Here is a 12,426-nt window from a genome sequence, read left to right as displayed (position 1 = left end):
TGTTGTCCGCATATGTTAATTTTATGAAATATCATCTGGGGCGACCATCAAGAAAACACAATTGTGGGACTTTTATTTTGAAACCACCTCAAGGACAGGATGTTGCATCAGCCAGTCACATGTGAGGGACCCAGAGAAACAACTAGCAGGTTAGTAAGTCTCTTTCATATTGGCAAATAAATCTCTTTTTTAACTGCTGTAATGTAGTTGCCACTTTTGGATGTCTTGTGGGACGACCGCCCCAAAACTGTGAATAATACGTTTTATCTGAAAATCTATATTTTGATGATGAATTTGATAGTGACCTGTGGTAAGAGCTAGCTAGTTTGGTTTCTGTAGCTAATGGTTAGCCTGTAATATTTGACTGACCTTAAAAACATCATCTGGGCGACCGAGTATCATGTGGGGCGACCACTGCTGAGTGTTTTAGATGATAGATATATGTCCTGTATTTGTAGTTTCTGTATATTTATATTTTATTCATGTTTTATATACATAAAGTTCTTTGTTTTAGCATAACTCTTTGTATACTTTAACATATATTTTTCAAAATTTCTGTCATTTTTCATTCCTATTTAGGAATTAACGTTTCTTTCTGAGTATTGCACCATCTTATGAGAACATTTTTAAAACGGTATAGCATGACATTCCATTTAGGTAATTGTACATGTATTAGTCATGTTTAACTAGTTTAACCTATTTTCTAGATGGCACAAACAAGCAAACAGAAGACTGCTCACTACAGACAGCGGGTCAATGCAGACTATCTTGCCAGGAAAATAGAGAGGTAAAAAAAACTATAGGTAACATGCAGTATATCTTTCTCTGGTGTATTTCAAACTGTCATGTTAGTAGGATTAGGAATGACCTTTTCTGTAATATCTTGAACTTAAGTTTGTATGTAATTTAGCCCACCAGAATTAGTATCACATTATACACTATTGTTTCAGCAAGAAAAAAACAACAGGGCAAAATTCCATGTGAAGTCAGATGAGCTATCGGAGAGGGAGAAGGCTGCATCCAGAGATTACAGGGAGAAGGAAAAATATGGAAAAGGCGATGCTGGACCGGACACCACCATCCATGGAGAACACTCCACCAGTTCTGACTGGTGTAGAAGTAGAGAAGAGCAGCAGGGCAAGCTGTGGTGGATCCCCTACCTCTAAATAAGGATTTGAATCACTAACATTTACTTTGATTCTACAGTAGGTTTAACATCCCTTTAAACCATAGGTTATATATCCAGCTCATGATCAACAGTGACATATTTCAACAATAAATGTTCAGTGGATTGCACTGTGCAACATCTCCATTATAACCTCATCAAAGTTTGTTTCATGTTTGATATATCTTTGGGGAATGTTGACTGTAGGAGCCAAAGCTATATTGTATTGTATGAATGTTTATATGTTTATTTTTATAACCTTACACTGAAACGGCATTAGGAATATTGATTGGATTTAGATAGTCATTGAACCGTCTTATTTGTCATAATATAACATTCTAGAACATCTGTGATGTCACAGTATGATGTCATGACCGAACGTTCTAGAACATTTGTGATGTCACAGTATGATGTCATGATCATCGAACGCTCTGGAACATTTGTGATGTCACAGTATGATGTCATGATCGAACGTTCTGGAACATTCGTGATGTCACTGTATGATGTCATAACCGAACATTAATAATTTAACTAAATGTAAAAAATATCAGTGTTTTGTTTTTTGGTGTGCTTCTTATTCTAGGTGTTCAGGTTGCCTGATTTGTTAAAACATGCACATGTACCTCAATTTGAAATGCCTGCAGTTTACCATGAGATAATATAAAAGGAACTAGGGATGGCACCAATCTGATACTCAGTATCGGTATTGGTCCGATACTGGTCAAATTCACAGGATTGGATATCGGAAAAACAGGAAGTATTTTCCGATCCGATACAGGCCGTAAAGCATGCCATCACGTGAACAGTAGTAGCGTGACAACAACGTTAGCATTAGCTAAACGTAAGTCAACTTGTTAGCAGCGCGCCGCGATCATGTGTGTGGAGTTATTTTAAGCTCAAAGAAGAAAAAGGCAAAACAGCCTGTGGTGTTATGCTAATGTGTGTGCATTAATACGACACAGAGTACAGGCCACCGTACCGGGGTCACAAACAGGTACGCAGGGCAGAGTAGACTAAGAGCGGATAATAACGGACCTGTATGGTGGAGCTAACAGAATGAAGACACGCACAAACAAATACAGAGGACTCGCATGTATACTTGTGGAATAACACGACACAGCCAAGTGTAATATCTGCGACGCAAGTATTTCTAGGGGTGGCAGCAACACTGGAAACTTCAACACCACACAACACTTGCAGATTAATCATGGAAAGGGAGTATGCCGAGTTCTGCAACGAATGCCAAGAGGAAAAGTTGTGTTGCAGCAGCTAACATAGCTGGAAACCATTCAGAAGCGAGAGAAACTCTCTGCAGACAGTAACAAAGCAAAGCTGAAGAAAACCGAGAAAATAACCACATTTATTGTGCTGGACGACCAGCCCCTTTCTGTTGTTGAAAATGTAGGTTTCCGACGCTTAGCCTCACTTCATGTTGCCAAACCGTCATTATCTCTGACACGGCTATCTCAAATAAGTACAATGTTGTGTTTCTTTTTCAAATGTAGCCAAGAGTAAAGACCCTAACCCTATCAAAACAGCAGTCAAAGTGTATATTTTCAGCACTATGTTTGTTTACCAATGATTGGAAACTCTCCACGCATTGTACCGGTAAACAGACGTTTTAGACGTGAGGACAGGAAGCCGTCATGAAATCGCTGTAGTCTTATTAACGTATTAACTAAATAATTTGAACAAAATAAAAAGCAGCAGCACTATTGCATAACTGAGCAGTCATGTGTGGTATGTATTTCTTCCTTTAGGGGAGTTTTTGATGTTTTATAGATGGCTAGGTTAAACACAGGTTTTTGTTTTTTAAGGGAGTATCGGATGGGTATCGGTATTGGCAGATACTCAAGGCTGTGATATCAGTATCGGACATGAATAAGTTGTATCGTGGGATTCGTGCCATCCCTAAAAGGAACTGATACAACTGTGTTGTAGTTGTTTAGCGTTGATTTCATCCATGCAACTATGTTGGTGGTTATTGTTTATTGACTATAGAACTGTGTTGGTGTTTAATTTTTATTCCATACATACAACTCCGTTTACCTTTTATTATTGACTTAAATTGTTAATCCCTGTCCAATGTGACTACCATTATACAACGGCATGCACATTTCTCGATTCTGATTGGCCATTCACACGTCTTTATTGGCAACAATCCACGGTCCTGGGCTCAGGACCCGCCCACAACCAAATCACATAACCCTCCCCGGCTCACTCCGGGAGAAAACAGGATCGCGGACAACAAATGGTTATGTTGAAAGCACCATAACGACTAAATATGAAGCGATTCTGTCAAGGGGAATGTGTTAGTATTTTAAACAATGTTGGATGATGTAATTGATGGGTCTTGACTCAATCTAGAACAAAAGAAAAATCGCGGATTGATTGATAGATTAATTGATTGATTTAAATTTCTTCCTTCCTACTTTCCGACTGCAGCGTTCTCTCTCACACTGTCCGACGCTGGCGTACCCACAAACACACACATACACACACACACACACACACACACACACATACACACACACACGCACACACACACTGTGACACACACACACACACACACACACACACACTCCTGTCTGCAACAGCGGGGGAGTCAGACTGAGAGAGAAGCAGCGCTGTTTTAAGTGAGCATGGTCTATTGAATTGATTGATTGGTTGATTGCTAATTTTATTACTGTACCCCTGGTTTCCAACTGGTTAAGTTTAGGCTAAAAGAAATAAATAAAAAAATAGGGCGAAGAAAACGTTTCTTTCCTATAGGGCAAAGAAAACGTTTTAATAAATTTTCAATCAATCATTCCAATAATACACAGTTGGATGTGTTAGTTGGTTGGATGCACTTCAAGCTGCTTCCACATGAGGCAACTTCTCTCAATCATTCCAATAATACACAGTTGGATGTGTTAGTTTGGTTGGATGCACTTCAAGCTGCTTCCACATGGAGTTGTGGGAACTACTTTTTCTGGCGGATGGTTTTTTCAATAAATCTTCGATTAATGTGTGTTTATTGTATAGAAATAAGGTTGGATGAATCTGGCAGTTGTATAAAAGCTTTACACCACGTGCAGTTGTGATTTGTGACCAATAAACCATGCCTAGGGGGGTCTAACGACCCTCGGCTGCGCCTCGGGCCTAACAACCACCCCTAGGCATGGTTTATTGGTCACAAACCACTCCTGCGTGTGATGTAATGCTTAATCACAAAAGTGATTCTACTTAATCCACCTTCTCGCTCTCATACATTGACAAAACCAATGATGATATGAGGACATGAAAATGGACATTTGTGAAATGTTCAAGTTCCTGAAGCATGTAATGTGTATTGCACTTTAACTTTTTGAATGTTTAATGTTTTTAACATTTGTAATATTTTAATGTTCCTGACGAAGCTTGTAACCTACCGTGCCAAATGATTGACGGAGCTAGAGCCCCGGGAGTCGGTGTTGTATTTGTACAACACTGTGTACTTCGGCGCACACCTCACATATCGGCATGTAACTCGAGAACCGCTGAACGGATTGTGTCACCTGAAATGGCTATCGACAGGCAACAAATAGGGCTTTAATTCGATATATTGTATTAAAATATATGCACACCCGAGCCGGTAGAGGTTGCCAAGTGCAGGTGGGAAAATCTTCCTCAAGAGGGCCCACATGTGGGCCCTCGCATGTTAACATGTTTTACTTTTGTGATATTTGAATGAATTGAAGAATATTTTTGTTGACCACTTGAAAAGATTGTAATAAAAACATTGTTCCGTTTTCTTTTGTCTGAACTGCATTGTGTAATATTTTAAATAGACTTTTAACTACTCTCATCATTTGGGGCGACCATTTGTCATGCGGGGTAACCAATGATTGTCAATAACTGTACTAAATTCAAAATAGAATATCCATCAGTTTTGGCTCAAATATTAATCACTGGTATACTATGCTTAAGTGGATACTAGCTGTACACATTTTAAATCAGTTTTATGGGTTTTAGAGCATATATGGGTATTGTAACTGCATTACGAGGGAGACACTGCCATTATAGAATAAACTTGTGAAATCATGGTTTACAAAAAATTAAAGGGCACACAAGCCTGTCTTTCTTAAGATGTATATTTAATTACTGATACCTGTTAAAATATTAGTAATGTTAAGGAAATATATTAATTTTGAGATAAATTACGGTCGCCCCAAATGACTTTTATTAAGGCCATGTCCTATTAATTCAACTTTAAAAACACTAAAATCTCTTAATTTGGTTTTTTTGCATAAATGCATGTATACACTACATTCCAAATGTTTGAAAAATGGCAAAATATATCCTTATTTTTTGTATTTTAAAATTGGCCTATTGAAAAGTCTTATCCGTCAATGACCCGGGTATACAATTTTAGCGATAGGTTAGTCTTCTAATGTTTTAAATGTATGTGTTTTGTGTTATTGTCGTGTTTTTGTTGTGGCCTAACAGCTCTGGGACCATGACGGAAATAAGGGTTTTACTCTCTCATGTTATCCTTTGGATCCTTGTTGTGTGTTTTTAATCCATCAATAAAATCAATCAATCAAACCTCAAAGGCGCTAAAAACAAGATTACAAACATCACAAAACAAACTAGTCAGACTACTACTTGACCTTACCCCTAGAACCCACCTCACCCCTGCACACTTTGACAACCTAGGATGGCTTAGAGTAGACGACAGAGTACAGCAACTTGCAATGGGCCTGGTCTACAAGATACACTATACGACTAAGGTACCCATGTACATGTCCAAAATACTTCCCAAAGGTCAGTGAATACCACGACCACAACACCAGAAGAAGCTCAACAAATCATGTTAAACCCAGATTCGGCTCAAACAAGGGACTAAACACGTTTCGCAATTATGCCACATCAATGTGGAACGCCCTACCCAAAGCTGTAAAGGAATGTGAATCCCTACCCACATTCAAAACCACTCTTAAAGAGCACCTACGGGAGGCTGCAATTCGAAACTGGCCACCGTAAATGTCCAAACCCCCCACCCCCTCCTGATAGACAGTCTCCTCCCCACCGCATGTATATATTCCCTCCCCGCCGTATGTATATTTCTCTCCCACCAAAAAAATTGTATACGAACAGGAACAGGTCGAAAAGTACCTTGCGGAAAAAAAATCGAATCTACGAATTCCAATCTGGCTTCAGAACATCCCACGTATGCCTTCTCTATTTAAACGACCACATCAAACAAGAGGTGGAAGCGGGCAAATACTGCGGAAAGCCTTCGACACTGTCAATCACACCATTCTGATTGACAAGCTAAAAGCAATTGGTTTTGATAGTCTATCAGTGAGCTGGATGCAATCCTACCTGGAGGGGAGAGAACAGATGGTGGAGGTAAACGGTACCCTATCCCCCCCCCCTCACAGTGAGCTGTGGTGTTCCACAAGGAAGCATACTAGGACCGCTACTGTTCCTAATTTATGCAAATGACATGTCGTCAGCTTGTGACTGCAACTTGTTCCTGTTTGCGGACGACTCAGCCCTGCTGGTCTCTGACAAGAACAAGTTACAGGTTGAAAAAACCCTCAGCTCGGAACTAGGCAAAATCTGCATATGGCTCGCTGATAACAAACTATCATTACACATGGGCAAAACAGAGTCCATTCTCTTCGGTTCAAATAACAAACTCAGCAAGACTGACGGCTTCTCAGTTACAGTGGGTGACAATATTGTCACAAGGAAAGAAGAAATTACCTACCTGGGTTCCATCCTAGAGGCAAATCTTTCCTGTGACAAAATGGCATCCAATGTAATAAAAAAAGTCAACCAACAAACTCGATTCTTGTACCGGATCTCCTCACTGGTAAACAAGAATACCCTGAAGACTCTGGCAAGAGCACTCATTCAAGGGTACTACAACTATGCTTGCACCTCATGGTACCAAAGCACCTCAAAGGCGCTAAAAACAAAATTACAAACATCTCAAAACAAACTGGTCAGACTACTGCTTGACCTTACTCCTAGAACCCACCTCACCCCTGCCCACTTTGACAACCTAGGATGGCTTAGAGTAGACGACAGAGTACAGCAACTTGCAATGGGCCTGGTCTACAAGATACACTACACGACCAAGGTACCCATGTACATGTCAAAATACTTCCCAAAGGTCAGTGAATACCACAATCACAACACCAGAGGGAGCTCCACAAATCATGTTAAACCCAGATTCGGCTCAAACAAGGGATTAACACGTTTCGCAATTATGCCACATCAATGTGGAACGCCCTACCCAAAGCTGTAAAGGAATGTGAATCACTACCCACTTTTAAAACCACTCTCAAAGAGCACCTACGGGAGGCTGCAATTCGAAACTGGCCCCTGTAAATGTCCTAACCCAACCCCCTCCAATGTACAGTAAATGACCAAATATGGTTGTCAATATTCCAATGTACAGTTTTGCTTGTACAGTGTCCCCCACCCAACCCCACCCCTCCAACCACCTCCAATGTACAGTTTCTACATCAAATGTATATACTCTCTTTTCTGGACTTTTTGTATCACAAACAGTACTGTATTTGCAAATCTGGTATGTCATAAATGTATAGATGTAGCAGTACTGTCTATCTGTATGTCATGCATGTCCTGATGAATAGAAAATGGGGGACCCTGATGTAAACAAGACGAAAGTCTTTCTCTGGTCTGCATCCCCTTAACAATTGTGTGTATTGAGCCGTACTGTATTGTACCCATTCTGCAATCTGTTAATAAAGTTTTCAATCAATAAATCAAGCTAGCATTATTAGCTCCAACAACGTTCACGTTCGTTCAGGTCGCAGCAGAAGAAACTAATAAAACTTACCGATCAAATTCGGCACGAACATGAATATATTCTCCTCCTCGGCCATGTTGTTGAGACAACGATACGATGCTCTTGTGTTAGTTATCTGACAACACGCCCAGGTTAGATTGTGTTGTGGTTTAACGTTAGCTGGAGATATTAGATGTTTATGTATCGAACGGTATGCGTTATTTTTTTCCGTAGCCGCATTTCTCAGAGACGCTCTCTGATTGGCCGACGCCTGTTTCTACACTGGTTAAGCTTATTCACTCTTTCGAAGTTGGTTACGGTTAGAGTTTGTCTTAGAGCGTGGCGATAGAACGCCAGGTAGTTTGCAGCATAGATATCTATATAGAAAGATATCTATGGTTTGCAGGCTGTTCGACGCGGAAATGGCCAAAGACACAGCTCGTCACGCGATTGGGCAAACATGTCAGTGGCCAATCAGAGAGCGTCTCCGAGAAATGTGGCTACAGAAAGAAATAACGCGAACGCCAACGTCTGGGCGGGGCTTCGTGGCTTGGACTAGGTTTGCACTACTGCGCATGCGGATGAGGGGCGCGGGGGGGGGGGGGGGGGGGGGGGCTCTCGCGCTCGCTCGCTCTCTCTCTCTCTGATTGATTGATTGAAAAGTTTATTAACATATTGCAGAATGGGTACAGTACGGTTATTGCAAAGAATAATAATTTTTATTTATTTTTTTTGTTTTTTTTTCTTGACAGTATTTATATATTTGTATATTATATACTGTAACTGTATAACTGTAACACTGTATATTATAAGTTTATCCTGCTCAAAGCACCTCACCATTTTAATATTGTGTGTATTGAGCCGTACTGTATTGTAGCCATTCTCCAATCTGTTAAATAAAGTTTTCATTCATTCATTACACTACTGTACGTACACAATCATACGTGTAAAACCGACAAGATTGCAGAAGAGTAGATTTTCGAGTGATGACAGACTGTCACAGACTGATTGAATGACAGGTGAAACAACTAATTGTATTCACCTCCCGTCTCCCGCCCTTCCCACGCGCCACGAACCACTGAGCTACTGTGATACAGACAGGGGCGGGCCTTCCTACAGGCGATATAGGTGGTCGCCTAGAGCGCCACCCAGAGGGGGGGCGCAAAAAAAAAGATTTAAAAAAAAAAGATTTTTAAATTTTTTATTTAAATTTTTTTTTTCTCTGTGCAGTTTTGGCGCCCCCTCTATATCTGCAACCATTATTTTTACATACAAAAAATTCTAACATAAGGGAAAATGAGCCAAAAATCTAAAACGGTCGGTCGGTCTGAGCCTCAGCTTTAGGTGTTCACAGTCAGAACATGCTAGAGCGCTGTGCATTGATGGGTATCGGTCAAGTGTTTATAGAATTGAGCGTTGAGGAAAGAAAGACTAACGTTAGAGAACTATGAAGAGGCAAAAGCCATAAAAAAATTAATTTACAAAAAAAAAAAAATACAAAAAAAAGAAAAAAAACATCTTTTTTTTGGGGGGGGGGGGGCAGTGGTGAATCTCGCCTAGGGCGCCAAATGTGCTAGGTCCGCCCATACAGTGCTTGCGCAGTCAGTCGATTTGAGCTAGTAGTCAGACTTTGCTAGCACAGAATGTCTCACTCACAGAAAAGAAAAATATCAGATTTATTTTCGAAACGTCCCGCCGGTCCCAGTGACAGTCCCACTAAATCAGAGTTTGATTGATTGATTGAAAACTTTATTAACAGATTGCAGAATGGGTGTGAGGATTCGCCTGTTCCCTGAACTTTTCCCTGTCTACTCTCCCTCACCAGCCCCCACCCTTGCGATGATTTACTCTCCTCTACTCTTCACCAGCCCCCACCCTTGGACTACCTTCACGCAGCTGTCATAGTTTATGATTAGCGCCCCAGAGGGCTTTATATACCTGGACCTCCCTTCCAGTCCTGGTCGGGTCGTTCTGTATCTGTGTTCACTCTGTGTTCATGGAGTTCTGTACGTTACCATCCTGTACGTTACCATCACCTGCCGCGTCTCCGGCGTGAGACGACGTGCCAGCCATCACCACCTGTCGCCGTTTGCCTGGAGTGGGACACCGTCTTCGCTCTCTAATTCTCTACGGGAGGTTTTCCAGTGTTCCCACTCCAGACGTCAAGCCGGCGCGTCATCGCTCCCTATTTTCCACGGGAGGATGGCATCTCTTCGCCCCGGTCCCCTGGGACCCCTGTGTTCTGCGCTGCCCGTCTGCAGCATCCGAGGAGGATCTCCGTGCCAAGCCTGGAGTGGTGTTCCCACTCCAGACGTCAAGACGGCGCGCATCGCTCCCTATTTCCACGGGAGGATGGCGTCTCTTCGCCCCGGTCCCCTGGGACCCCTTTGTTCTGCGCTGCCCGTCTGCAGCACCCGAGGAGGAGGAAGAGGATCTCCGTGCCTGGAGTGGGACACCGCCTTCGCTCTCTAATTCTCTACGGGAGGTTGCCAGTGTTCCCACTCCAGACGTCAAGCCGGCGCGTCATCGCTCCCTATTTCCACGGGAGGATGGCGCCTCTTCCCCCCGGCCTCCGCTGTCGGGCCCCTGTCTCAAGTCAAGTCTCCGTGCCCGGCCCCCCCGAGGAGGAGGAAGAGGATCTCCGTGCCTGGAGTGGGACACCGCCTTCGCTCTCTAATTCTCTACGGGAGGTTGCCAGTGTTCCCACTCCAGACGTCAAGCCGGCGCGTCATCGCTCCCTATTTCCACGGGAGGATGGCGCCTCTTCCCCCCGGCCTCCGCTGTCGGGCCCCTGTCTCCGTACCAGGCCTCCGCCGTCGGGCCCCTGTCTCCGTGCCCGGCCCCCGCCGTCGGGCCCCTGTCCCCGTGACAGGCCTCCGCCGTCGGGCCCCTGCCTCCGTGCCCGGCCTCCGCTGTCGGGCCCCTGTCTCCGTGCCCGGCCTCCGCTGTCGGGCCCCTGTCTCCGTGCCCGGCCCCCGCCGTCGGGCCCCTGTCCCCTTGCCAGGCCTCCGCCGTCGGAACCCTGTCCTCATCCCTGTAATCAGCCCTGGCCCTTAGCCTTTGTCCCTGACACTTAGCCCTGTCCCTTAGCCTGTTCGCCTCTTAAAGGCACAGTGCCGCATTTTCCTTATTTCCTTGACTCTAGTGTTTTGTGTTCTCCCCTGTTCCCCTCTCCAGTGCCCCTGGTCCTAGTCCTTGACATTTAGCCCTGGCCCTGTCCCTTAGCCCTAGTCCCTTAGCCAGTTCGCCTCTTAAAGGCACAGTGCCGCATTTTCCAGTTTTCCTTGACTCTAGTGTTTTGTGTTCTCCCCTGTTCCCCTCTCCAGTGCCCCTGGTCCTAGTCCTTTAGCCCTAGTCCCTTAGCCTGTTGGCCTCTTAAAGGCACAGTGCCGCATTTTCCAGTTTTCCTTGACTCTAGTGTTTTGTGTTCTCCCATAAAGGGACTGTGCCGCCTTTGTTCTATAATAAAGATTTGCCCTGTTTTGGCTTACTCTCATACCTGTCTTGTGTTGTGCGATTGGGGTCGGTTACAAACCATAACAATGGGTACAGTACAGTACAGCTCAATACATACAATTGTTAAGGGGATGCAGACCAGAAAAAGACTTTCGTCTTGTTTACATCAGGGTCCCCCATTTTCAATTCATCGTAACATATATGACATACATGACATACAGATAGACAGTACTGCTACATCTATACATTTATGACATACCAGATTTGCAAATACAGTACTGTTTGTGATACAAAAAGAGTCCAGAAAAAAAAGTATATACATTTGGCGTAGAAACTGTACATTGGATTGGGTAGGTGGGGGGGGGACTGTACATTGGAGGTGGTTGGGTGGGGGGGGGGGGGTAGGAGTGGGGGGGGTTGGGTAGGAGGGGTGGGTGGGGGACACTGTACAACTATACAAACAAAACTGTACATTGGAATATTGACAAGACCATACTTGGTAATTTACTGTACATTGGAGGGGGTTGTGTTAGGACATTTACAGGGGCCAGTTTAGAATTGCAGTCTCCCGTAGGTGTTTTTTGAGAGTGTTTTTGAAAGTGGGTAGTGATTCACATTCCTTTACAGCTTTGGGTAGGGCGTTCCACATTGATGTGGCATAATTGCGAAACGTGTTTAGTCCCTTGTTTGAGCCAAATCTGGGTTTAACATGATTTGTGGAGAGAGAGACAGAGACGACAGGTTCAGCCTCAGCATCAGGTATTGAAGAGTTAACTGAGTCTGTTCCCCTATACCCCCCCTCGGGCGCCAGGGGCTTCCTTCCACTGAGGGGTGATGCAAATAGGGATGGGGTGTTATGGCAGCTGATGATGGAAAGAGTCTGATCCCGAGTTGAAGAATTGGCTCCAAAAGGGAGACAACTGGATGTCCAACAACATCCAAAACGAAATCTTACAGCTGTTTGCCCATGATATTCAGCGACAAATTAGAGGCAAAGCCCATTCTTTGGCTTTAG

General features: G+C 43.5%; 1 protein-coding gene across 1 annotated transcript in view; it reads right to left on the bottom strand.

Moving 5' to 3' along the window:
• Positions 1-8,124, bottom strand: part of cdipt (CDP-diacylglycerol--inositol 3-phosphatidyltransferase (phosphatidylinositol synthase)) — a gene marked incomplete at its 3' end in the record, with an annotated part of 66,729 nt that extends 58,605 nt beyond the window's left edge. The window contains exon 1 of the mRNA XM_084326195.1: positions 8,007-8,124. Coding sequence (XP_084182321.1) covers positions 8,007-8,052 — 46 coding nt within the window. The 5' untranslated portion in view covers positions 8,053-8,124. The remainder of the gene's footprint in view (positions 1-8,006) is intronic.
• Between the last annotated feature and the right edge of the window lie 4,302 nt (positions 8,125-12,426).

This window comes from Notolepis coatsorum (genome assembly GCF_963971535.1).
Source record: "Notolepis coatsorum genome assembly, chromosome: 12".
Classification (NCBI taxonomy): Eukaryota; Metazoa; Chordata; class Actinopteri; order Aulopiformes; family Paralepididae; genus Notolepis; species Notolepis coatsorum.
This window is presented reverse-complemented; position numbering and strand designations above follow the sequence as displayed.